The 24,395-nt window shown below is 37.7% G+C and overlaps 1 protein-coding gene across 1 annotated transcript in view; it reads left to right on the top strand.

The window, feature by feature from the left end:
• The window catches only part of Dnah12 (dynein axonemal heavy chain 12), a 206,294-nt gene that overhangs the window by 163,886 nt on the left and 18,013 nt on the right, over nucleotides 1-24,395 (top strand). The window contains exons 55-66 of the mRNA XM_035452634.1: nucleotides 393-540; nucleotides 893-1,038; nucleotides 3,077-3,291; nucleotides 3,973-4,165; nucleotides 5,894-6,086; nucleotides 9,153-9,325; nucleotides 10,983-11,123; nucleotides 14,348-14,506; nucleotides 19,312-19,456; nucleotides 20,761-20,911; nucleotides 21,229-21,482; nucleotides 22,173-22,313. Of these exons, the coding sequence (XP_035308525.1) occupies nucleotides 393-540; nucleotides 893-1,038; nucleotides 3,077-3,291; nucleotides 3,973-4,165; nucleotides 5,894-6,086; nucleotides 9,153-9,325; nucleotides 10,983-11,123; nucleotides 14,348-14,506; nucleotides 19,312-19,456; nucleotides 20,761-20,911; nucleotides 21,229-21,482; nucleotides 22,173-22,313 (2,059 nt within the window). The remainder of the gene's footprint in view (nucleotides 1-392; nucleotides 541-892; nucleotides 1,039-3,076; nucleotides 3,292-3,972; nucleotides 4,166-5,893; nucleotides 6,087-9,152; nucleotides 9,326-10,982; nucleotides 11,124-14,347; nucleotides 14,507-19,311; nucleotides 19,457-20,760; nucleotides 20,912-21,228; nucleotides 21,483-22,172; nucleotides 22,314-24,395) is intronic.

Here is a 24,395-nt window from a genome sequence, read left to right as displayed (position 1 = left end):
ATAAATTCATACAATGTAGTATATCAGAGCTAGAAGGGATCCAACCTTCTCATTTTACAGATAAGCCTGACATTTCAAAGCTTTTTCTTACAGGATTTGAGCAAGAAGACCCTTATACTTTCTTTTTATTGTTTTAATTTTATGTATATGATTGTTGGCCTGAATGTATCTGTGCACCACATACATGCCTGGTGTCTGCGGAGGCCAGAAGAGGGAATTTGGCCCTCTGAGCTGTAGTTAAAGACAGTTGTGAGCCACCACGTAGGTGCTGCAAACTGAACCCTAGTCCTTTAGAAGAGCAGCCAATGCTCTTAACCACTGAGCCATCCCCCCAGCTAACCCTTCTCATACAATTGAATGTTAGTTGGTTTTGTCTTTGGTTTGTTGCACAGATGGTCTCAAGCTGCCAGTGACCTTCAGATAACATATGAGAACTTAACTGGTGATGTCTTAGTGTCAGCAGGAGTGATAGCTTACCTTGGAGCTTTCACTTCTGGATTTCGACAAGAATGCACGGAAGATTGGAGCTTGTTATGCAAGGTATTAAATTTACACTTGTACATTTTGTTTTAGAACATTTCAAGTATATTTTGGAAAATATAATAGTGATGAGGACAGAGAAAGGAAGAACACTAAAAATATGGGAAGTCCATTTCTCTCTCTCTCTCTCTCTCTCTCTCTCTCTCTCTCTCTCTCTCTCTCTCTCTCTCCTTCTTCCCTCTCCCCCCTCCCTCTCTCCCCTCCCTCCCTATTCTTTAACTTGTAAAATACTCTCAAAGTCCAACTTTCAATGTAGTTTTATGATCCTTAGTTATAGCAGTTAAATATGTATTTTAACTTAATATTTCATTAAGATGGAAGAATATATCAGACTTTTGTTCATTTCTTACAGGAGAAAAAATTCCCATGTTCAGAGGAGTTCTCATTGAGTAAAACCCTGGGTGATCCAGTAAAAATTAGAGCTTGGAATATAGCTGGCCTACCAACAGATACATTCTCCATAGACAATGGTGTCATTGTTAATAATTCTAGACGATGGTAAGTAATGTAAAGGGTTTCCTTCTGTTTATTTGCAAGAGTTCAAATATATAAAAGTTGAAAGACTTTCACCAGAAGCACTAGTGTAATGGTCACTCCCTAGACTCTGCAGTTAGCATTTTGTTTTATTTGCTGCTTAATCACAAATCCCATCTATGCCTCTTCTGCCAACCCATCTTTCTGAATGTGTTTACAGATGAGCTGCAGACATGTGTTTTTCCCTTAGCAATCATCATGTATATTGTTGACTACGTCAATATTAACTTATGTATTTTTTGTTTGAGGTAAAATTTATATATACCAAAATAGAAAAACTCAAGGGTACCATTTGGTGAGTTCAAAAAGAGTATACTCCTATGCACTCAAACCTCCAAGATGCAGAGCAAGGCTTCCTCCTGGATACTTCTTTTACCCAGGAAATCATTGTTCCAATTACTTCTCAAGATAGATTAGTTATGCCTAATATCTATATAAGATATCATATCTACTTCTTGACATATATATGAGATATCTTCCTCTCAGGATCACTGTTTTTAGATTCATCCATGTATGGGTACTTCGTTTCAGGGATGTTGTATTCTATTGTATAAACACATGAGCATTTATGATTCCACCATTTATTCAGTTGTCTTACCAAATGAAAGATTTCTAAATAATTCTTGCATCAGCTTCTCTATTTATAAAGTGGGGCAGTAAGTATGCCTAAATGAGGACATTGTGCGGATGTGGGACACTTAACCAGATGAATATAAGAACTCATGAGTATAATCATGGTATGGTTTAGAAATGGAGACACTTAAAATTGGATGGTGGCATGGCTGGATTACCACTGAAGAGACTCTTTCTCAAAGGAGAGTAATCTTCCAAATACTGGAAATTATTCCTCATATAAAAGTTGATTATAATTCCCATTTACTATTGTCTTCTCTAGCCTCCACCATCCAGTAAGTCCCAGGCTGAGTAACCACTGTTCTATTCTCTTCTAATTGATTATACGTTCTTCTTAAATGGATTTATTTATTTTATGTGCATAAATGTTTGCTTGTGTGTATTTCTGTGTACAGCATGCATGCCTGGTTGCCTACAGAGGCCAGAAAAGGGTGTTTGGTCCCCTTGAGCTGGAGCTGCAGACACTTGTAAGCTGCCACATAGGTCCTCTGCAAGAGAAGCAAATGCCCCAAATCACTGAACCATCACTCCAGTCACCAATTATATATTCTCAAACACAAAGCCTTTACTATCCTAGAAAAACATTCCTAAATAGATTTTAAATATACACCAAACTTAATTTGGGCACTCACTCTATGTAGCTTTACTTTCAAACTTGTGAAAATCATTTATTAGCTGATGTGTTTTTAACAAATGATTTGTACCATTATTTTTCACATTACAGTAAGTGATGCCGTGCATTAAAATTGCTGTGATGACTGTGCTATTGAAAACAACATGGCTCACAGATTCACAAATTCCCAGTTCTTCTAACACTGGTCTAGTTTTAGAATCTTGGGATTTTGGCCAATGTGAGACTGCATTTCTTCATTTATAAGAATAAAATTCTTTTTATTTGTTAAATTACTCTCTGGATAATTTCATACATGTATGTAATATGTTCTGCACACTCATCCATTGACCCTGTTACCCTCCTCCCACCACCAGTCCTCTCCCCAGCTCCTCCCACCATTGTACTTTCCTTGCTTTTTGTTTTTGCTTTGTGACCACTTGGTTTAGCCATGGGTACTTCTTTTACTTTCTGTTTTAACTTAAATTCTTAATTTTTTGAAAATTGCATATATGAATACTATATTTTTACATTATCTACCCTTCCCTCTCCCCCTTCCATCCCTCCTGTGCTCCCATACCTGGCAAATTCATGAACTTTTCTTTAGTCATACATACATAATCATAGGACTTTTATGAAGATAAATCTTGATATAAAATACTTTGTAACAATTGACAGCAACTTTTACTTAATTACATAGATTTTAAGAAATTGTAGCATTTATATGTTCCTCTTAGAATTTTCTTCTTATATTTCTAGGCCTCTAATGATTGATCCTCAGGGTCAAGCCAATAAGTGGATCAAAAATTCTGAAAAAGACAATCAGCTTAATGTTATTAAGCTATCAGATACAGACTATATGAGAACATTGGAAAACTGCATTCAGTTTGGAACTCCACTTCTGCTGGAAAATGTTGGTGAAGATCTGGATCCCTCTTTGGAGCCTTTGTTACTTAGACAAACTTTTAAACAAGGTAGAACTAAAAGATGATTGGATTATTTTGAGGCACAAAAGAAAACTAATACTTAAACTTACAAATGATGATGATAATGTAGAACTCATGCAGCATTGCTATGTAGAGAAAGAAGTCTGAAAGATGCTTTCAGAAGTGCTTTGCCCTCTTCTTTGCCTTATCTATTACTACCTACATTGTAGTTCTGTTGAGAGCCTGATCCAGTTGATGCCAGACAGAAATCCCCCTGTCTTATGATCCTTGGCCTCAGAAAGTCCATTTATTATGAATAATGACAAGAATGTGGGCCAGATTGAATCTAGGTAAACATTACCCCCTATGTATCTTTCTGCTGATGAGCATTTATCTCTGTCAAGTTCTAATACTTTGGTGAGCTTTAATCATATAAAAATTTTAGAATCACAGTTAAAATTTGGTAGAAAAAAACCCTCAAAAAGTATCTCGATTTACAAAAAGTCCATGACAACCAGAGATAATGCCCTATCTTGCTACAGATGAGTCCTACTGTATAATTGCTTACTTGTTTCTACATCAGTGAATTTTGTCACATCTGTTTTTTTATTTCAACTTACTTAGGCCTCTTTGCTTGTAACTTAGGTAAGGCCTTAGAAGTACATAGGAAAAGAGGCTAGGTAACTTTGGCTCGTTCATTATCTGGGTTTTTTTTTTCCTGAAATATAGGTGGTATTGATTGCATCCGACTTGGTGAAGTCATTATTGAATATTCTTTTGATTTTAAATTTTATATCACCACAAAACTGAGAAACCCACACTACATGCCAGAACTGGCTACAAAAGTATCTTTGCTCAATTTCATGATAACGCCAGAAGGGCTTGAAGATCAGTTACTGGGCATTGTTGTTGCAAAGGAGAGGTATGTATTTTTTTAGATGCTTTTAGGCAGTTTGAAGAATATCTGTAGGCTGTTAGTATTTTGTTTTGTTACTATTTTGAAATGACTACATTTTATATTTTGTTATTATTAATCAAGCAATTATATAATCTTTTAAAATAGCCTTTCAGCAATAACTATTAAGCCAAGTCATGTTATATTGGCCTTTTATTATAGATGAGAATCAGAATACATTCTGTGACTTCTATCAGAGTGAACTAGAAATTTTTCCCATAGTAATATAGGCCTTAGATATAATCATAAATGTATTCAAATACTTCTATACAGAATAGTAAATTTAGACAATGCTTGAGATAGGGTGTGAAAACAGGATATAAAACTACATATATAGTATAAGCAATACTGTATTTAAAAAATTAATGAATGGCCGGGTGTTGGTGGCACATGCCTTTAATCCCAGCACTCGGGAGGCAGAGGCAGGTGGATCTCTGTGAGTTCAAGGCCAGCCTGGTCTCCAGAGCGAGTGCCAGGATAGGCTCCAAAGCTACACAAAGAAACCCTGTCTTGAAAAACCAAAAAAAAATTAATAAATGAATCTGTGTTCAAAATGAAAAAAGAAAGGAAAAGATTAAGACAGAATACATCTGAATATTAGCAGTTTTTTAGCCAAGAATATAAGAGCATAGGCAATTTTTGTGGTTTTATTGGTATTTTGTATTTTTCTATTACTAATATACACTATTCTTCAAATGAGAAAAATATAACAGTACCCAGAAAAGGTACAAGAAAGAACTGCTCTGGGAGAAAATAGTTGATTGTAGTTGAAGCTTATTATGATATTATTAAGTAGTCTGTTGAGTGAAATCAAATTAAAAGTATATAAAAGTATCTTTATTACTTCTAAAACTAAAATATAAACAAGACCTGTTATAACATTCTCTAAACCAAATGGTATTATTTTGATGTTTGATCCTATTTTTGCTCATTAATGCTTAATAACAATTTCGCCTTTCACTTAAAAATTCAGGAGGACTAGTCCTTTTTCCTATGATTGTTATTTTAGAAGCATTATTGATGACAAAGCCAAAGAATTAATAAGAAACTTACTGTGTGGAGTCTTTTATTTTCCTGTATGTAACCAGCTGTGCCATTAGGATTGATCTAATGCATTCTTAGAGTTGCTGTCACATTTTAAGTATGCAAATTATGGTTTCTTTGTTTAAACTTCTCAACTCAATATTTGTAAGAGCCTTTTCACTTCCTATTGCTGTGATCAAATATATTAACAACAACAAAAAAGAAACTTGGGGGAGAAAGTGTTTATTTTAGCTCACAGTTCCAGCTTAGTCCTTCTTAGCAAGGAAGTCACAGCAGCAGGGGAGTGAATGAACTGGTCACACGACATCTGCTATGAGAAGAAGAAAGCAGTAGACATATGCATGTCCACACTCAGGTCCCTCTCTCCTTTTCATAGTTCGGGGTCCAGCCCATGAAGTAGTGGCCAACCTAATGTAGATAATCCCTCACTGAATCTCCCTTCCCAAGCAATTCTACATTATATCATATTAGCCATTAAAACTAACCATCACAGTATGCACACATTTCCCCTTACCATAATAAAATTGATTAGTCTTTGTTACAGCTATAAAGTAATTCAAATAGTCATGCATTCAAATGTTATGCATGATATTTATATATAAATCAGATTAATTACTACAAACTTACAGCAAATGTTTCTGTGTTTTCTAGACCAGAATTAGAGGAGGAGCGGAATGTTCTTATTCTTCAGTCTGCAGCTAATAAGAAGCAGCTAAAAGACATAGAGACAAGGATTTTAGAAACATTGTCATCTTCACAAGGAAACATTTTGGAAGATGAAAGTGCAATAAAAGTCTTAGATTCTGCCAAAATTATGTCTAATGAGATAACGAAGAAACAGCAGGTGAAAATGAGGACTCATAGAAATGTTTGGATTCTAACATTCTGATTTGTTTCTAGTCTCTGAGGACATGTTGTAGTAGGATTTCAGGAAAAGAAAAATTGACAAAATATGAAAATTTAGGAACTAATTTTAAACTCAGAAGGTAATATCATACTGTTGAATTTCTCTCAACTTAGTTCAATCCATACATTACCTATACAGAGAAGAAATAAAGTTATTACCTATGTGTGCAGTATATCAAGTTTGTTTAGTTTTCGTTGACTCTTCATCTAAAAACTGAACTTTGAAAGTTGCCTTACTCCAGTTAGTGGTTGGAATTTGAGACGTGTGGGAATAAGTCCTAAATGACTGAGCAATAAGTGGTTCTTGGAAGCGATAGGGGGTGTTCTAGCATCAGCTTGTCATCCATGTGTTTACTAGAGAGAGGGGGGAGAAGGGGGAGGGACGGAGAAAGAGTGGGAGGGAAGTAAGAAAAGAGGAGACAGAGAGGAAAGGAGGCATAAGTGGCAGGTGGGGGAGAAGACAGGCGGTCTATAGTCAATAATGTATTACAAATTCATGAAATAGCAGGTGCTGTTTTTATAGCACATCTTTCTCCCCCAAAGTTTTGTTAATTTATGAGATGGGACATGCAAGTGATAGGGCCAGTGGTGCACATGTGGAAGCCAGAGGCCAGCTTTCTAGAAGCCAAATCTTTCTTGTTACTTCTGCTGCTGCACTGTGTCACAAACTTTCAGTTGAATCTTCTGTCTCTGCCTACCATTTTCCCATAGAAGTTCTGGGATTACAGATGGGAACCACCTCATCTGGCTTTTTACATGTGGTCTGGAGAGGAACTCAGGTTGTCGGGAAAGTGCTCTTATCATTGAACCATCTTACCATCTTAAAAGTATTTTTAAAGATTTTAAAATTTTTCAAAGATTTGTTTTTGTTTTTATAGATACATGAGTGTTTTGTCTGCATGTATGTCTGTGCACTGCATGCTGCTTGTGTCTTTTGAGGCCAGAAAGGAGTGTCAGATCCCCTGGAACTGGAGTTAGATGGTTTTGAGCTGCTATCTGGGTCATGGAAAGTGAATTCAGGTCTTTTGCAAGAGCAGCTAGTGCTCTTAACTACTGAGCCAGCTCTCCAGCCCCTGTTGTAAAGACTATAACTTTATTCTTATAGCGAACAGAGGTTGCATTAATCAGCATCTTCCCCTCTGTTCCCCTTGCAATGCAGTGTCACTGTGGGGAAAAAATGTTCAAGAAGTCTGGTTTTATACTAATGTGTTCATAAGGATTCTTTCTGTCTGGTGTTTGGTCCCTTATCTTACGTCTCTGAAGAATCAGAGAAGGTAGTGTCTTGGAGAAATTTTCTGCAACAGCCCATGTCTGAGACCATAGCTGAGATGCTCTGTGGTATCTGTCTTCCCAGTTCTTGTTCATCAGAGCAAACGCTGAAGAACTCATTGTGCCCTCACTAAGCTGATTATCAGAGAGGAGAGACATCTGAATTTACTTTCTGTTGCTGTGATGAAACACTGCCCAAAACCAACATGGAAAGGAGATGTTTATTTGGTTCACAGGTTCCAGTCCATAATCAGGGTTAATCAAGGCAGGAACCTGGAGGCAGGACTGAAAAACATGAACATGGTGGTTTATCCTTCATGGCTTGCTCATCTTGATTTCTTATGCAACACAGGACCACCTGCCCAAGGGTGGCCCTGCAAACAGAAAGAGGAGGGGTGAAAGGAAGAAGGAAAGTGGGTCATAATGGTAGGATGCTTCCTTACATAAAATACTATGGATTCTCAATTGCTGTTAACTTTGGTCTTCTTCATATAGTCAAGACTGAGATTCAGAACTCTCAGACCATTTGTGATTATATTTTATCAAATGGGGGAACTTCACAAAGCATATAACTCCATTCAGACTAGCTATAATTTAAAAATATGCATTAGAATATTTTATTTTTCTATGATATGAAGTATGTCAGGGCTGAAGGATGAACAGAAGCACTGTATTCTCATGCTGTCTCTTCCCTTACTGGGGCTTTCTAGCTTTTAGCTGGAAACTCCTCTCTTGAGGAATGTACTTAAATTAAGTTCATATAATTTGTTATTGACTTTTGTGCTTCTCTACACTATCAAAAGATCAGTTTCTTCTGCAAAACTTCTGTCCTCATTTCTGTATGCATTTATCTAACATGTAGAAAACAACACAGAGAAAATTTCCCACTATCTGTAGCACTTATGACAAGAACCACCAGACTGACGTTCTGAAGTGCTTCAAGTTCTGATTGTCTTGGATGCCTGACTGTATGGGGTTATTCTATGGAATCAAGTCTACACAGGCATACCCATGCAGCCACTGGTGCATACAAAACCATAGCAAAACAAGGAACGTGTTCTAAGCATTTTCCCCATAGAATGAATATCAACCTACCAGATTGGGTTGTCAAGTGAAGAGCTACTACCTTAGGGAAGTTTTTTCTTCTTCTTCCAGGGTTGAATATATATGACACTATTAACTAACTGCAAAGATGTTACATGAGTGAGAGACTAGTTGAGAAAAGTATTCTCAGTATATATGAAACTATTAACTATTAGATAGTCGGGATTTGTGCTGAGCTATAATAGTACACATGGTGATATCTTCAACATTGGGTATGTGCACACTGTTCTCCATTCCCACCTCCTCCTTCCTCTGACCTGTTAAAACCAAAGAGGGTAAATAACTAACAGACACATGTTAGACTCATGCAGACATTGAGGGCTCATGATCTTCAGATAAGAGAGTAGTGGTCAGTGGGCATCACACTGTTAATCTACAGTGTAAAGTTCCTCCTTTTTCCTTTCTTCTTTCCTGCCTCTCATCTTCCTCTTCCTCCCTCTGCAATTCTTCCCTTTTCCTTTCTTTCTAGCTTTTAGCTGGAAACTCCTCTCTTGAGGAATGTACTTAAATTAAGTTCATATAATTTGTTATTGACTTAAGAGCTGTTCAAATACATATAAAATTCATTATATGAAAAATACATGATTAAGACACCCCCTATTCATTCAGCTTGATTTTTCTCTTCTACCAGGTTGCAGAGAAAACAGAACTCAAAATAGCAGAGTCCCGAGAAGGCTACAGACCCATTGCTAAACATTCATCAGTGTTATTCTTTAGCATTGCAGACCTGGCTAACATTGATCCCATGTACCAATACTCTCTCATCTGGTTTGTGAACCTTTATATCAACTCTATTCATGACAGGTAAGCAGATTCTAGTTTTATCCATTCTCTCTAGGTTGGATTTTTCCCCATCCTTTCCATTAAAAAATCTAATTGTTTCTAGTTACTTTTGTAGTATATTCATTATAGAACATTAAGTGAAAGGAAGTGAAAGAAGGGGGAAAAGAACAAAAGAAAGACACGAAAAGTCTTTCTTTTGAAAAGTTGTTTCATGCACCTAAGATCTGCGCATATAAGGATGGTCTCACTATGTAGCCCTGGCTGACCTAGTACTTGCTATTCTCATGGGGCTACCTCAAACTTGTGGCAGTCATTCTGTCTCAGTTCCCTGAGGGCTGATATTAAAGCATGTGGCACCACAGCTAGCTCTTCTTTCTGTCTTTTAAATATTTCAATAATGCTCTAAGATTGTCTTTCTTTCTTTTTTTCTTCTTAGTTTTGGTTTTTTGGAACAGTGTTTCTGTGTTCATACCTGCCTGTCCTGGAACTCACTCTATAGACCAGACTAACCTCAAACTCTGCCTCCCAAGTACTGAGATTAAAGGTGTGCACCACCACCATCCAACTTCAAGATTTCTTTTTGCTGACAATTCTAATATCTCTTTCTCCAGCTTTGAGGTGCCTAAAAGACTGTACCACATTTCTATTTGTTTGCTAGATGCTATCACTTTAATTGATTAGGAAATGTGTTAGTTACTTTCCTTGTTGCTATAGCAAAATACCTGGAAAAAGCAACTTAAGAAAAGAGGGGTTAATTTGAGCTCACAGTTTGAAGGTCCATCAAGCTGGATTGACCTGGTGGAAGGGTGTGAGGTGGCTAGTCACACTAGTGCTCAGTTCCCTTCCTCCTCTAGCCCATGGGATGGTGCCACCCATTTCAATTAGTCAATATAAAAAATCCCTACAGACATTCCCAGAGGTTAGCTTACATCATGGTCCTAAATCCATCAGATTGACAACAAAGGTTAACTGTCACAGTGTGTGTGTGTGTGTGTGTGTGTGTGTGTGTGTGTGTACATACATACATACATACATACATACATACATATACATAAACATACATACATACATACATACATACATACATACATACATACATATGTTTTAGAGTCATCCAATCTCAGTTTTACCTCATACATGCTACAGGACTATAGAAAAGTAAGTTACCATTTCTATAGGAATAATAATTATATTTGTCTCCTCTGGTCATTTTGAGAATTAAGTGAGATGTTTTCAAAGTGTTGAGAACAATGTCTTTTATTTAATAACTTCTGTACTTATTAAGTAAAATAAAAATGTGACTTGGGCCCACATGTGTACTCTAAGAAATTTCTTTCTGTGTAAGCTCTTGGTAGAACAATGTCTTCTGAATAATTAAAACCCCCAAAATTTCCCATTTGTGACTTAGAATGTGGATTTACACAGTGCTTGTGATGGAGAAAGGTCAAAATGAAGAACTGACATAAATGTGGTTTACATGTTTTAGTTATGAGATGGAGGAATGAGAACTATTAGCAACTACCTGAGTTTGACAAGTTTTACATTTGTATATGAGTGATTGCAAATGTCTCTAGCAATGAGTGCTTTAATAAATTTAAAACATTTTATAGGTTAACCCAGGTCACTCACTTTTCCTATTTTTGCTTAATAACATATTTTTTCTTTCTAAACACTTCAGTAACAGATCCAAAATTTTGGAAAAGCGCCTTCGATATTTAAATGACCACTTCACATATAACTTATATTGCAACATATGCCGATCACTGTTCGAGAAGGACAAGCTATTGTTCTCCTTTTTATTATGTGCTAATCTTCTTCTGTAAGTCACTTGTATTTTCTTATTTTACTTTTAAAAGTTGCCTTGGGATATAATCTACAAAATGGCTTCTTAGAGAATAGTATAATGCCTTGCTTGGTTTAATTCATTATTTCTCCCACCAACAATAGTTTCCACAATAGTGTTGATATTCTGGTTTTATTTTTATTTTTAATATTTATATACTACATAAATGTTCACAAAATATATTACAAAGATCAATCAACTTGCAAAGGCAAAATTGGGAATAGAACGGTCCAATCATTCCTGAATCTGTTCTGTGCTTCACCCCTTAACTCTCTCCAAAGTTGGTTCTCTTATCTAGTCTTGCAGTTTAATTTTCCTTTTATATAAACAATATACAAAAGTAGGTACTCTGTTTTCTTCTTTTGCCTTCAACCTTATCTAAATAACAATACTACAAACACTGCTATATGAAGATCTTGGTGCTGTAGTACACACACTTCCATTTGGAAAACTTCTAGAAAGAAATGGGCAAATTATTTGCCAGATGCCCCAGTTTATATCCCCTGAGCAGTAAAGCTCCTATTGTTCTAGGTCTGCACCAAATTCTGTATTCTCTTTGCATCAAGGTCCTCAGTGGCCAGGATGATGGCCTTGAACTCACAATCTTCCTGCCTCAGTCCCCCAAGTGCTGGATTATAGATATGTGTCATCTATTGTCATTTTCAAAATATATTTTAGTATGTGACAAGCATTATTCCTTTGTGGTTTAAACTTCTCTGTGATGATAAATGGTGTCAGGCTCCACACACACACACACACACACCACACACACACACCACACACACACACACACACACACACACACACACCTGTAGGGGTTTTAGAAATTTATTATCACTTTCCTTTTTTCTATTGGGTTTTTGTTGTTTTCTAACTAACTTATATGAGTTCTTCATATAATCTAGATCCAAACCCACCAACAGTGTGTGATTGTCACTCACTATCTAGAATGCCCTTTAATTCTCTTAAATAACACAAATTCTTAATTTTAATATTTTCTGGTTTATGGTCTGTGATTAGTGAAAACACTTTGCCCTCAGCTGATATTATAAAGATATTCATAATTATCTTTAAATTTCATTATTTTCCTTTTACATTTATATCTAAGCATCTATATCTAAGCCAGAGGTAACAGATCTGTGTGCACGATCTAAAATAGATGTCAGATTTTATCTTTATACATATAGCTCTACCTCGTTAAAGTCAGGTGTTATTCTAATAGGCCAGCCTTTGTATGTTGCTCATTTTCCTAAAGCCATCTCAAACAAGGATGTAAAGAAAAAAAAAAAAAACATGTTTACTTGAGACCAGGATGTGTGTGCCCTTGAATTTATTGGCACTCCTTTCTTATCCTTGAGCACAGTAAAATCATAAAACCATTTATGAAAGTAATTGATTTAACATAGAAAAAATAAATGTAAGTGGGGAGATGGTTCGGTATGGGAACCTCTAGTAACCACAGAGAGCTGGTGTGGGAGCATGTATCTATAATCCCAAAGCTCCTACAGTGAGGTGAAGGCAGAGACCCTAGAAGCTGTGGGCCAATTAGCCTAGCATGTGAAGCAGCAAACAAACAGACCCTGTCTCAAACAAGTTGGACAGCAAAGGCCAACACCCCAGGTTATCCTCAGACCTCTACGTGCGAGTTATGGCAACTGTGCCTACACTCACATGTGTGAATGCATATGAGCTCACACACACACACACACACACACACACACACACACACACACACACACAGAGAGAGAGAGAGAGAGAGAGAGAGAGAGAGAGAGAGAGAGAGAGAGGGAAAGAGAGAGAGATTTAAAATAAAAAGTTAGCTTGTATTTTTTACTTCAATTTTATATTGCTTAATCTTTAATCCTTGTCAGGAACTATATCCTTTTAACAATGTTACCTCAAAACACAGAAATATTGTGCCAGGCAGTGGTGGCACACATCTTTAATCCCAGCACTCTGGAGGCAGGGGCAGGTGGATCTTGGTGAGTTCAAGGTCAGCCTGGTCTACAGAGTGAGTTCCAGGATAGGCTCCAAAGCTACACAGAGAGACTCTGTCAAAAAAAAAAAAAAAACCATACAGCAACCACAACAACAACAACAACAAAAACCACAGAAATATTGTATCTACTGTAGATACCTAAGTACCTCTTTCTTTAGATATGTGCCATTATGTGCTGTTTTTGTTTGTTAAATAAATATGTGCTCTCCCTCCCCTCTACATAAAGTGTGTACAATCCCTTATTTCTGTCAGCAGTGGTGGGGCAGAGCCGTTGCCCTATCCTTCCATCAGCAGCCTGAGTTTTCAAGGACCTCTGAAGTAAAGCTGGATCATTGATCCTTGACTTCACTACAAGAAGTAATTCCAGGATGAGCCAATATGAAGCAGAGTTGGAGTTTACTAAAAGGTGGCTTCCACACAGGAGTAAATAGAAAGTGGGACTCTTAAGGAAAGCAATAAGACACACACAGCAATGAGTGTGGGGTTCCGAATTGAGTTGCAATTATATATCTTCCCAGTAGCCAGATAGACTGGTTTTGTTAAGTTCTGAAGCTACATCTCAAAGGGTTTTGTTTTCAGTAAATGAGAATATAGTTCCTAGTGTGTCTTAGATGGGATTACAACTGATACAGTAAAATCATAGGTCACAGAGGAAGTTAAGATGTTTCTACTGTACTCAAAAACTAAGCATTCTTGTTTGTGGGATTCCCAGACTCCTTTTCGACAGGCTTCCAGCAGACTCCTTTCCCCTTCTCAGTCCCCCTTATCATTTTCTATGCCCTTTTATCCTTCTTTATATCTGCTTTGTAAATGTGTTAACTTTGCTTCAGGAAAAGATTCAGCTTTACCTGAGCAGAGGTTCCTAAGTAGCAGAACTCCTACAACCACTATCAGCCACCTGGATCCCCACACTAACACTGTCAAGCCCTCTGTAATGCTGCCTCCTGTCTGAACAATACTGCCAGGCTTTGGTTTTTACCACCTCTGCTCTGCATCTGGGAATTGTCACTGTGAAGAGAACTGAGGCAACCATGTTAACCACCCTATTTGTCCCTTAGTGGTTATGTTCTGTTCTGTCTATTGTCTTTTCGTTAGTTGTGAAGTTAAGTACAGTCTGAGTGACTCCATGCAGGTTCTGATACAGTTGACAGTATCCCATTTTAACATCAACAGTTTACAATAGCTATTGTTGGGAACACAGGGCCAAGAAAGAGATTGAATACCAGGAACTGATGTTTCTTTTAACTGGAGGAGTAAGTCTTAAGAGTGGTGAAAAAAATCCTGCTCCAGATTGGCTACAGGATAAAAGCTGGGAGGAGATTTGTAGAGCAAGTGAACTTCCTGTCTTCCAAGGATTCAGGTAATTGTATACATTTGGTGACTTCACGTTGAATGGTAATACTAAATTTATAATCTAATTTTTAAATGATTCTTTCTAGTTTATTGTTTAGTAGAAAGACAGGCTCTTCACATAATATAACACTTCACATAAATGTAAGGAAGAATTAGGGCAAGACCATGGTCTGCTGCAGCTCTGTCATCTATCCCAATATACCAATGAAAGAAACAAGTAACAGTGGCCACACTGGGAAAAGAAGCATAAGGGCTGTGGCCCCTCCCCCAAGCCCATATTTAGAGTGCTGGTGTGAAGTTTAGGTCTACAGAGGAAGACTTAAAGCAATAAATAGGTGTAATTAATCAGTTATTGTGATACGGAGAAAGTGAGATTAAAAAAGAGAGGTCTCTTGAGGATGATAGAGGATCCTGGCCTCAGGTGGGCTCTAACCCAAGAGTTAGGATTTATAAGCTCACAGATACATACAACTTCCACTGAGAACATGGCTCCAGATTCTTATAAACATGAAAAATGAAATTCCTAAACTCCAGAAGGGTAAGATTTAGAAGTTTTAGTATAAAACTTACTACAAAGAAGACAGAGCTCCTGCATAGCAGGAGCAAATCCCAGGGAGCAGATTGTTATTGTCTAGCCTAGGACAGTTTTATCAGGTATATAGCAGAAACTGGGATGAAGTATGGGGAGATGAGCTGGTCAGTCCAGTTAGTTCATCCAAGAGTGTACAGATGCCTCTCTCTTTCAGTGGCATCCTCACATACAGTTTCCAGGCAAGAGAGTTCATTTAGGAGAAAAAGATAAGAAAACAAAGCAAGAATCAAATCCCACCCTGCTTTTTCTGTCATGTCTAGCCTCTAGGCAGAACAAAACCAGAGTAGTTCCAGCTGCTGGCCAAGCACTGGAAACTCCCTGACCGATTTCTGCCTCCTGTTCTTATCCACAGCATAGGTGTCTTCTTGATCATTGCTCCAGTCCTGCAAAGTGACCCAAAGAAATCTTTACAAGTGTTTTGAGAGATGAATGATCACGTCTGTTTCAGGAGCTGCCTGGCCCTCATGGAAAATTGCCATCTCCCGAGGTTTTGTGCTTCCTAGCACTGATGATGACTGCAGGTTTAGAACTATAGCTTGCACATTCAGGCTTGAAGGGATTAAGACAGGTTAGACAGATGGCACTGTTAGGAGGTGTGGCTTTGTTGGAGTAGCTGTGGTCTTATTGGAGGAAGTGTGTCACTGTAGATGCAGGTTTCATGTGCTCAAGATACACCAAGTGCCTAGACCACTTCCTGTTGCCTTCTGATCAAAATATAGCCAGCACCATGTTGGCCTGCATGCTGCCATGCTTCCCACCGTGATGATAATGAACTGAACCTCTGAATTGTAAAACACCACCTTAATCAAATGTTTGCCATGGAAATCAGAGAAACAACACCCTTTACAATAGCCACAAAAATATATAATCTCTTGGGGTAAAACTAAGTGAAAGGTATGTATGACAAGAACCTCAAGTGTTTAAAGAAAGAAATTGTAGAAGATATCAGAAAATGGAAAGATCTCCCGTGGATAGGTAGGACTAACATAGCAAAAATAGCACTCTTACCAAAAGCAATCTACAGATTCAATGCAATCCCTCTCAAAATCCCAACACAATTCTTCACAGATCTTGAAAGAATAATATGCAACTTCATATGGAAAAACTCAGGATACCTAAAACAATCCTGTACAATAAAGGAATTTCCAGAGGCATCACCATTCCTGACTTCAAGGTCTACTACGGAGCTATAGTAATAAAAACAGCATGGTACTGGCATAAAAACAAAATGTGGATCAATGGAATCAAATTGAAGACCCCAACATCAACCCATACACCTATGAACACCTGATTTTTGACAAAGAAGCCAAAATTGTACAGTGGAAAAAAATGTCTTCAACAAGTGGTGCTGGCATAACTGGCTGTCAGCATGTAGAAGACTGCAAATAGGCCCATATCTATCACCATGCACAAAACTCAAGTCCAAGTGAATCAAAGACCTCAACATAAGTCCAGTTACACTGAACCTGTTAGAAGAGAAAGTGAGAAGTAGCCTTGAACAACATTAGCACAGGAGACCACTTCCTAAATAAAACACCAACAGTACAGACACTGAGAGCAACAATTAATAAATGAGATCTCCTAAAACTGAGGAGCTCCTGTAAAGCAAATGACACAGTAAGGCAAAATGGTAGCCTACAGAATGGGAAAAGATTTTCACCAACCCCACATCTGTCAGAGGGCTGATTTCCAAAATACATAAAGAATTCAAGAAACTAGACGTCAAAGTGCCAAATAATCCAATTTTAAAATGGGGTACAGATCTAAACAGCGAGTTCTCAACAGAAGAATCTCAAATGGCTGAAAGACACTCAAGGAATTGTTTATCCTTAGTTATCAGGGAAATGCAAATCAAAATGACTCTGAGATACCATCTTACACCTGTCAGAATGGCCAAGATGAAAACCTCTGATGACAGTTTATGTTGGAGAGGATTCAGAGTAAGGAGAACATTCCTCCATTGCTGGTGGGAGTGCAAACTTGTACAGCCGCTGTGGAAATCAGTATGGTGGTTTCTCAGAAAATTAGGATCAATCTACCTCAAGACCCAGCAATAACATTCTTGGGCGTATATCCAAAGAAGGCTCCATCATACCACCAGGACAATTGTTTTCAGGGTTTTAACCCTGAGTTTACAGTCAAGTATGTCACCATCAGTACCCTTTGCTATCTGCCTGTTCCATTCTTGCAGGAGTGTGGGACAAGAACCAAGCTGGAGACAGGAACCAGTCTCCAACAACCACCTTGGCATCCCAGGAAAGGCATGTTAAAGACTGCTTAAAAATTCTTTATTTAAAAAAAAAAGCCATCTTCTCTTCAAGGGATTGGGAATGATAATAAAAGTAGAATGCAGAAATCTGTGATTGACAGTGTTAGACAATCTGATGTGTGTAATGCCTCCACATTGTGGCTTTAAATCATTCTGTCGGAACTGAGGTGGTATCCCTGAACCTTTCTACCTCAGCTGTTTTTCTAACTTCAAAAACAGTCCCACTGGTCTCACTATTTGTTTCCCTTAAGAGCTGTAGTAAAGGAGGAAGCTTTCATTTAACTATTTCCATTTTACCAATCTTCAGCCCTGAGGTGGGGAAACCTTCCCCTGCCTTTATTTTAGACAGACAGAAAAAGAATTTGGCAAGAAAAGGGGTTATGTTTAAAAAAAAAAACTCCCAATTAACTGTTTAACTGAAATAACTTTGCTGAAGCATCTCCACATAAAACAGCATCTTGAGGCATGGTGGAACATGTTTGTAATCCACAGAGTGAAGAAACAAGATTGACTTAAAGGCTAGCCTGGTCTAAATGGTGAGTTCCAGGCCAGTACAGCAGAGCTTGGAAGTTCAAGAGATCCAGTAACACCCAGCACATGGAATGTGCTTCAGTTGATGAACTAGGTGTTGACATATGAGTGTTGTGAACATGGAGATCTTCAGTCACTCGAATTGCTGATAATAGCCTTGGAGTCTTTTGTTTGTGAAAAGCTAATCATGGTTGGTGTCTACCAATGTGAGATTAAACTGGTCACTTGAAAGAGCAGAGGGCTCTGGGCACTGACTTTGAACATTTTTTACTCAGAGCTAAGGACTAAATGTAGGCAGTCTTTGATGACTTTGGAAAAAACCCAGTTCTGGTTATTTTATTTTTCTACATATCACTCTCCATTTCTTTCTACATGATGCTGGTCCTTATGAAGAAGTTACAGGGAGCAAGAAGTGGTATTTGTTTTCAGGATTGAAATAATACCATATGTCAGGAAAGAACTCAAAGCTGGATGAGGTCAACTGAATCTGTCATCACCAAGACCAGTGTCCTTCAGGCTGTAGGAGGACTATATCATAACTCTCATTAGAACTGCATTGTCTGAATCAAAGATTCTGGCTTCTTCTCACATGTCTTCGCCTACTCTCCTGGAAGTGTTTATCTGTTCCTAGATAGAATACATTCCTGCCTCCCCCTGAATTCCAACACTCAGGAGGCAGAGACAGGTAGATCTCTGTAAGTTCAAGGCCAGCCTGGTCTACAGAGTGAGTTCCAGGATAGCCAAGGTTATGCAAAGAAATCCTGCCTCAAAAAAAAAAACAAAAAACAAAAAACAAAACAAAAAGGAACAACTCCTATATTCTAGTGATTTTAACATGGTCCCCTGTTGTAGAATGTCATTTTTAAGATGTGTTACATTCATTTATGCTACAATAATGATGCATTCTTTTATGCATCATTTGTTTAACTCTGTGAAACTGTGTTACTTTGCCTGTCTAAAATACCTGATTGTATTTTAGACAAGAGCTGACTGGCCAGTAGAAAGGCAAGAGAAAGAATAGGTGGGACTGGCAGGCAGAGAGAATAAATAGGAGAAATCTGGGATGAGAGGTCAAGGAACGAGAAAAGGAAGTAAGGAGGTTACAAGGGGCTAGCCACCCAGTCACACAGCAAGCCATGGAGTAAGAAGTAAAGAAGGGTAGATAGTATAGAGAAAGATAATAGCCCAGAGGCAAAAGGTAGATGGAAAACTTTAAGAAAAGCTGGCTAGAAACTATCCAAGCTAAGTCCAGGCATTCATAAAACTCTGTGTGACTTATTTAGGAGCTGGGTGGCACCTCCCTCCAAAAAAGAGCCAAAGAGTAAAAACAACAATAATAGTTCCCTTAATGTCTTATTTCTTCCCTTGCTCAGTCATCTCCTAAAATATTTCTCAATGAAAAAAATATTTTTTCTACTAGGGAGCATTTTTGTGAAAACACAGAAGAATGGCAGGAAATCTATGACAGCAAAGAGCCACACAATATGAGATTTCCAGAACCAATGGATAAGACGCTAAATGAACTGCAGAAAATAATAATTCTTCGGTGTTTAAGGCCTGATAAGGTAAAAGACAAAGTTGAGATTCAGATAAACTGCAGTTTATAAAGTGCCAGTTTTAAACTCAACAGCCTGTGGTGCACGGTTGACCTCTTAACCAGCAAACACTGTGTAGCCAGAATTTCAGGTTTACTCTTTGACTGGTATTGAAAACCTAGAGATAACAATAACCTAAAGGAAATAAATGTACTTACAGTTTTAGCCAGTGTGGGAAGAAAAAGGGGGGAAAACCCCTGCAATCTCTGAGTCTTGCTTATAGAAAATGTTGCAGGAGGACCACTAGGGTTTCCAGGCTAGTCTGGGCTACAGAGCTACAGAGCGAGGCCTTGTTTCAAAAATCCTAAATAAAATAAATATTTTAAAATTTAAATGTAGATAAAAGTATATAGAACTAGACCAGAAAGGGAAATGTTTTTGGATGCTGTGCAATGTCTATATAAGCTAAATGTTAAAAAGTTTAAAAGTTGTATTATAAGTTTATGAGACTAAAAAGCTACAGTAAACTAAGAGTAATTTCTCTTTGAAGAATGAAAGACCTTGCTGAACTGGTCTAAAAAAATTCTTGCTTTGCATCTGGAGTCACTTATCTGTGCTTTACAGACTGGTTCTCTGGTGACAGTGGAGTGAGTCCCACCTCTTGTGGGGTTACTGCTTTGTTATCCATGTTTTGAAGGCTGAACTTACCATACACACCATTGAACTTATGCCCCTAGAACACACAATACTAGTTGATTTGTTAGGGTCTCCCTAGCCAGACTAGGGAACACTTGATATTGGGAACCCATATCTTGTTTTGCTGTGTATCTTCAAGACTTAAAGCACTACATGGGCAGATACGATATGGTCAGTAAATTTCTACAAAGTGGGTTGAACTAAATTGAATTAAAACATGCCACTTGGGGCTTTCCAGACTAAGTTACATAAGGGAGGCAAAAGTCACAGATAGTTTGCAGTTTCTGCCATACTAAATGAAAGGATCTTATTTTTTAAGGATCTTTTAAAGTGTGTGTGTGTGTGTGTGTGTGTGTGTGTGTGTGTGTGTGTGTGTGTGTAGATACATGTTTCCTTATGTTTAGGACTTATGTGTATTTTTTTCTATAAAAAGATAATCTCCTTTGTCCATTTTTTTGGAATGTTTTTCTTGTCCTATTAGTTTACAGATTACTTCTTACATATTAAGGAAATTAATGATTTTTCTATGGTGCATTGTATGCCTTTTGGAAATTATGTTCGATTTTTTGTTTGTTTTTCAGTAAATCTGTGGTATGCAGCAAAACTTTCTCAAAAGTCTGTATTTTCTCTATTCCCAGATAACCCCAGCTATAACAAATTATGTAACTGATAAGCTAGGGAAAAAATTTGTAGAACCTCCACCATTTGATCTGACAAAGAGTTACTTGGATTCAAATTGCACCATTCCCTTAATTTTTGTGCTGTCTCCAGGAGCAGATCCTATGGCCAGTAAGTATATATACTGTAACACACACACACACACACACACACACACACACACACACACACACACACACACACACAATTTATGTTTGTATGTGTTTTGCCTGTGTGTATATAAATGCACTGTGTGTCCAGCATATATTGTAAGCTTTTAACTTACAATTAAAATCTTTTGTTCAATATGCATTTGTTATGTAATTATAAATCTGTTAAATCTGTTGCTTAGCAAGATAACCAGGATTTTCCATGACAAAACATGTATGTATAGGAACTGTAAGCAAGAATAGAGTAGAAGTGGTGTCATTTATTTCTGACCCTTGTAGGCCTGCTGAAGTTTGCAAATGATAAATCTATGTCCGGAAATAAGTTTCAAGCTATTTCACTGGGACAAGGACAAGGACCAGTTGCATCAAAAATGATTACAGCTGCAATAGAAGAAGGAACTTGGGTTTGTCTACAAAACTGTCACCTTGCTGTTTCCTGGATGCCCACATTGGAAAAAATATGTGAAGATTTTTCACCTGAAGTCTGCAATTCAACTTTTAGGCTTTGGCTCACAAGCTATCCATCTCCAAAAGTATGTTTCTTATAATAGAGTCCAGTATTTCTTAATTAAGTTTTAAACTCTCAACCTTAGAGATTTTTTAAATATTCTACTACTATAACTGTTGCCGAGTTTTCTTTATCCCATTGCTTCAGCCCCAAATAAACACACAGAGGCTATATTAATTATAAAAGTGTTGGTCAATGACTAGGGCTTCTTATTGTCCAGGTTTGTCTTAATTATTAACCCATTTCTATTAATCTATGTATTTCTATGAGGTCTTATCTTACCGGAGAAAGGTCTGGACCTGTTACTCCTTTGGTGGCCTAAGTGGTGACCATTCTGGTGGGCCCTCTCTGCCTACCTTTCCCAGAATTCTCCTCATCCTAGGCCAGCCTATCTTCCTGCCTCATTGGCCAATGGTGTTTTACTCATCAACCAATAAGAGAAAAATATACAGAAGGACAACCCCCATCATATAATCTTTTGGGGGGGGGGTTCAAGACAGGGTTTTCTGTGGCTTTGGAGGCTGTCCTGGAACTAGCTCTTGTAGACCAGGCTGGTCTTGAACTCACAGAGATCTGCCTACCTCTGCCTCCTGAGTGCTAGGATTAAAGGTGTGCGCCACCACTGCCTGGCTCATATAATCATTTTTTAATCTATTGATGTTTACATTTTAGGGCTCAAGATTGTTATCTTTCATAATACTTTGTTTTGTCTTAGTTCCCAGTTACTATTCTACAGAATGGAGTAAAAATGACTAACGAACCTCCCACGGGTCTTCGGCTAAATCTCCTTCAATCCTATCTCTCTGATCCAATTTCTGATGCTGAGTTTTTCAAGGGATGCCAGGGCAAAGAACTGGTAATGTCCAGCTTCTGACACTCTCTAGTTGTGTTCTTATAGTAATTAACATGTTAATATAAGGTTTTTATTTAGTATGTTTTCAGAACTGGGCATAATTTCTAACATAACAAAAATTGTTTCTATATGATTCATTTTTTTATTCCTGATGGTTTATATTCTGCTTATGACATAGTATACATTGAAATAAATACTTTTGAGTGAATGTAGTTTAGTCTATAAAGTAAAGCCCAAGCTTGCTTCAGATTATATAACTTAACCATTCTTTCAACAAATGTATGTGCTGAGCACGTTCCAAAGTAATAGATATAAAGCAAAGAAAACACAGAAGCAGAAAAATATGCCTTTCAAGAACTTGCATTCTAGGTGATAATGGTTTTAAATACTATATTTTCCATAGTGTGTACCACCACTGCCTGGCTAGCTAGTGTGGCTGCTGGGATTAAAGGTGTGTATCACCACTGCCTGACCTCTATAGCTTGTGGCTGACTTTGCTTTCTGAATCCTCAGGCAAACTTTAATAAGTCATAAATAATATATCACCACAGTAGGAGAACAAATGAAGTAAGTATAATTAAAGTACATGATATATTTGAAATAAATTTTCTTCGCAAAATGCAGCACTATATATCTATATAGATAGGTAATGAATATAAACAAGTCAGTAAAATTGTGAAACATAATAACCCTTAAGTAAATAAGTGTGCAGTTTTGCACATGGTATTGAAGACTTTAGAGGATCACAGTATAGCACTCACTTTCCTTGTCTGAATTCTTTCCAACTAAGAATCTCACAAAAAAGCATACACATAGGAAAGACAAGATTACAACTTTACTGATGATATTGGCTGTCTTCCTCTACTGCTCTCCACCTTATTTTTGAGGCTGGATCTCACTGAATCTGAAACCTGCCATTTTGGCCAGGCTGAATGGCTGGCCTGTGAACTGTCTGGATCTATGTGCCTCTGGCCCAACTCTGGGGTTATAGCACACTACCATACATAGCTTTTACTAGTACTGGGGATTTGAACTTGCTTTCCCAGCAAAAGCTGTCTATACAGACCCTCCCAAACTTTTTTGAGTCAGGGTTTAGCTAACCCCAAACTCACAGCAATACTTTTGACTCGGCCTCCCAAGGGCTGCAATTATTGCTCTGTGCCATCATACCTGGCTCCAACATTAACTATTTTATATTTGCCTATTTAAACCAAAAAAGATAAATAGTGAAGGCAAGATATAGGACTGAATATTTGAAAGACTGCTTTTTAATGATTCCTATGCCTCTACTTCTGCACAGTAACTCTGTAACTCTAAGAAGATACTTTATGGTCTTAGAAGAAAGCCTAGCAGAAGGCAGCATAATGTTTGATCCCTACAATTAGAAAAAATATCCAGAGACAGAAAATCATAAACAAAGCTAATTTGTGACTCAGATTACTCAAATAAAAAATGGTGCTATGTTGGAGAAGAAACCCCCTCGCACTTTCTGTATTACAGCATTGATCAAGCAATGCTGGCACCCCATCATGGTTGTCTATAAGATCCAAAGTTAGTATCTATTATGATGAATAACTAATACGTAACCCGTAATGGTCAGGATATCTTTAATAAGTAAATGCCAACTGACAGGAAACCAGAGCGAGCCAAAGCAGCAGACAAAAGAGAGCTACCATGTGCCTTGGCTATCTGTTTAAACCTTTATCACATCACCTTGACCACATCCTGATGGGTGTGGTCAGACACACCTGTAGCTAGCCCTTAAGAGGCGTGGTTATGGTGTCTCCCTACAAGTTTCCATGCCATGTATCATAATTTTATCATTAATAGTGATGACCTTCAAGAAACTTCTCTGGAAGTAAAAACAGATAGAAGATAGGTTAAATAAGAAAGGTTGGGCCCTGTTTTGCTTTCCTTTGCTGTGATAAAACACTGACCAAAACCAACTTGGGGAGGAAAGGGTTTATTTGGCTTCCATGTACTGATCACAGACCATCGTTGAACAACAGAGCAGGAACTTAAGGAGGAGCAGAGGCAGGAACTAGGAGGAAAGCTGCATAATGGCTTGTTCAGCTCCCTTTTTTA

Source organism: Cricetulus griseus, assembly GCF_003668045.3.
Source record: "Cricetulus griseus strain 17A/GY chromosome 1 unlocalized genomic scaffold, alternate assembly CriGri-PICRH-1.0 chr1_1, whole genome shotgun sequence".
Classification (NCBI taxonomy): domain Eukaryota; kingdom Metazoa; phylum Chordata; class Mammalia; order Rodentia; family Cricetidae; genus Cricetulus; species Cricetulus griseus.
The sequence above is the reverse complement of the archived record's forward strand: the minus strand, read 5'-3'. Positions and strand labels throughout refer to the sequence as shown.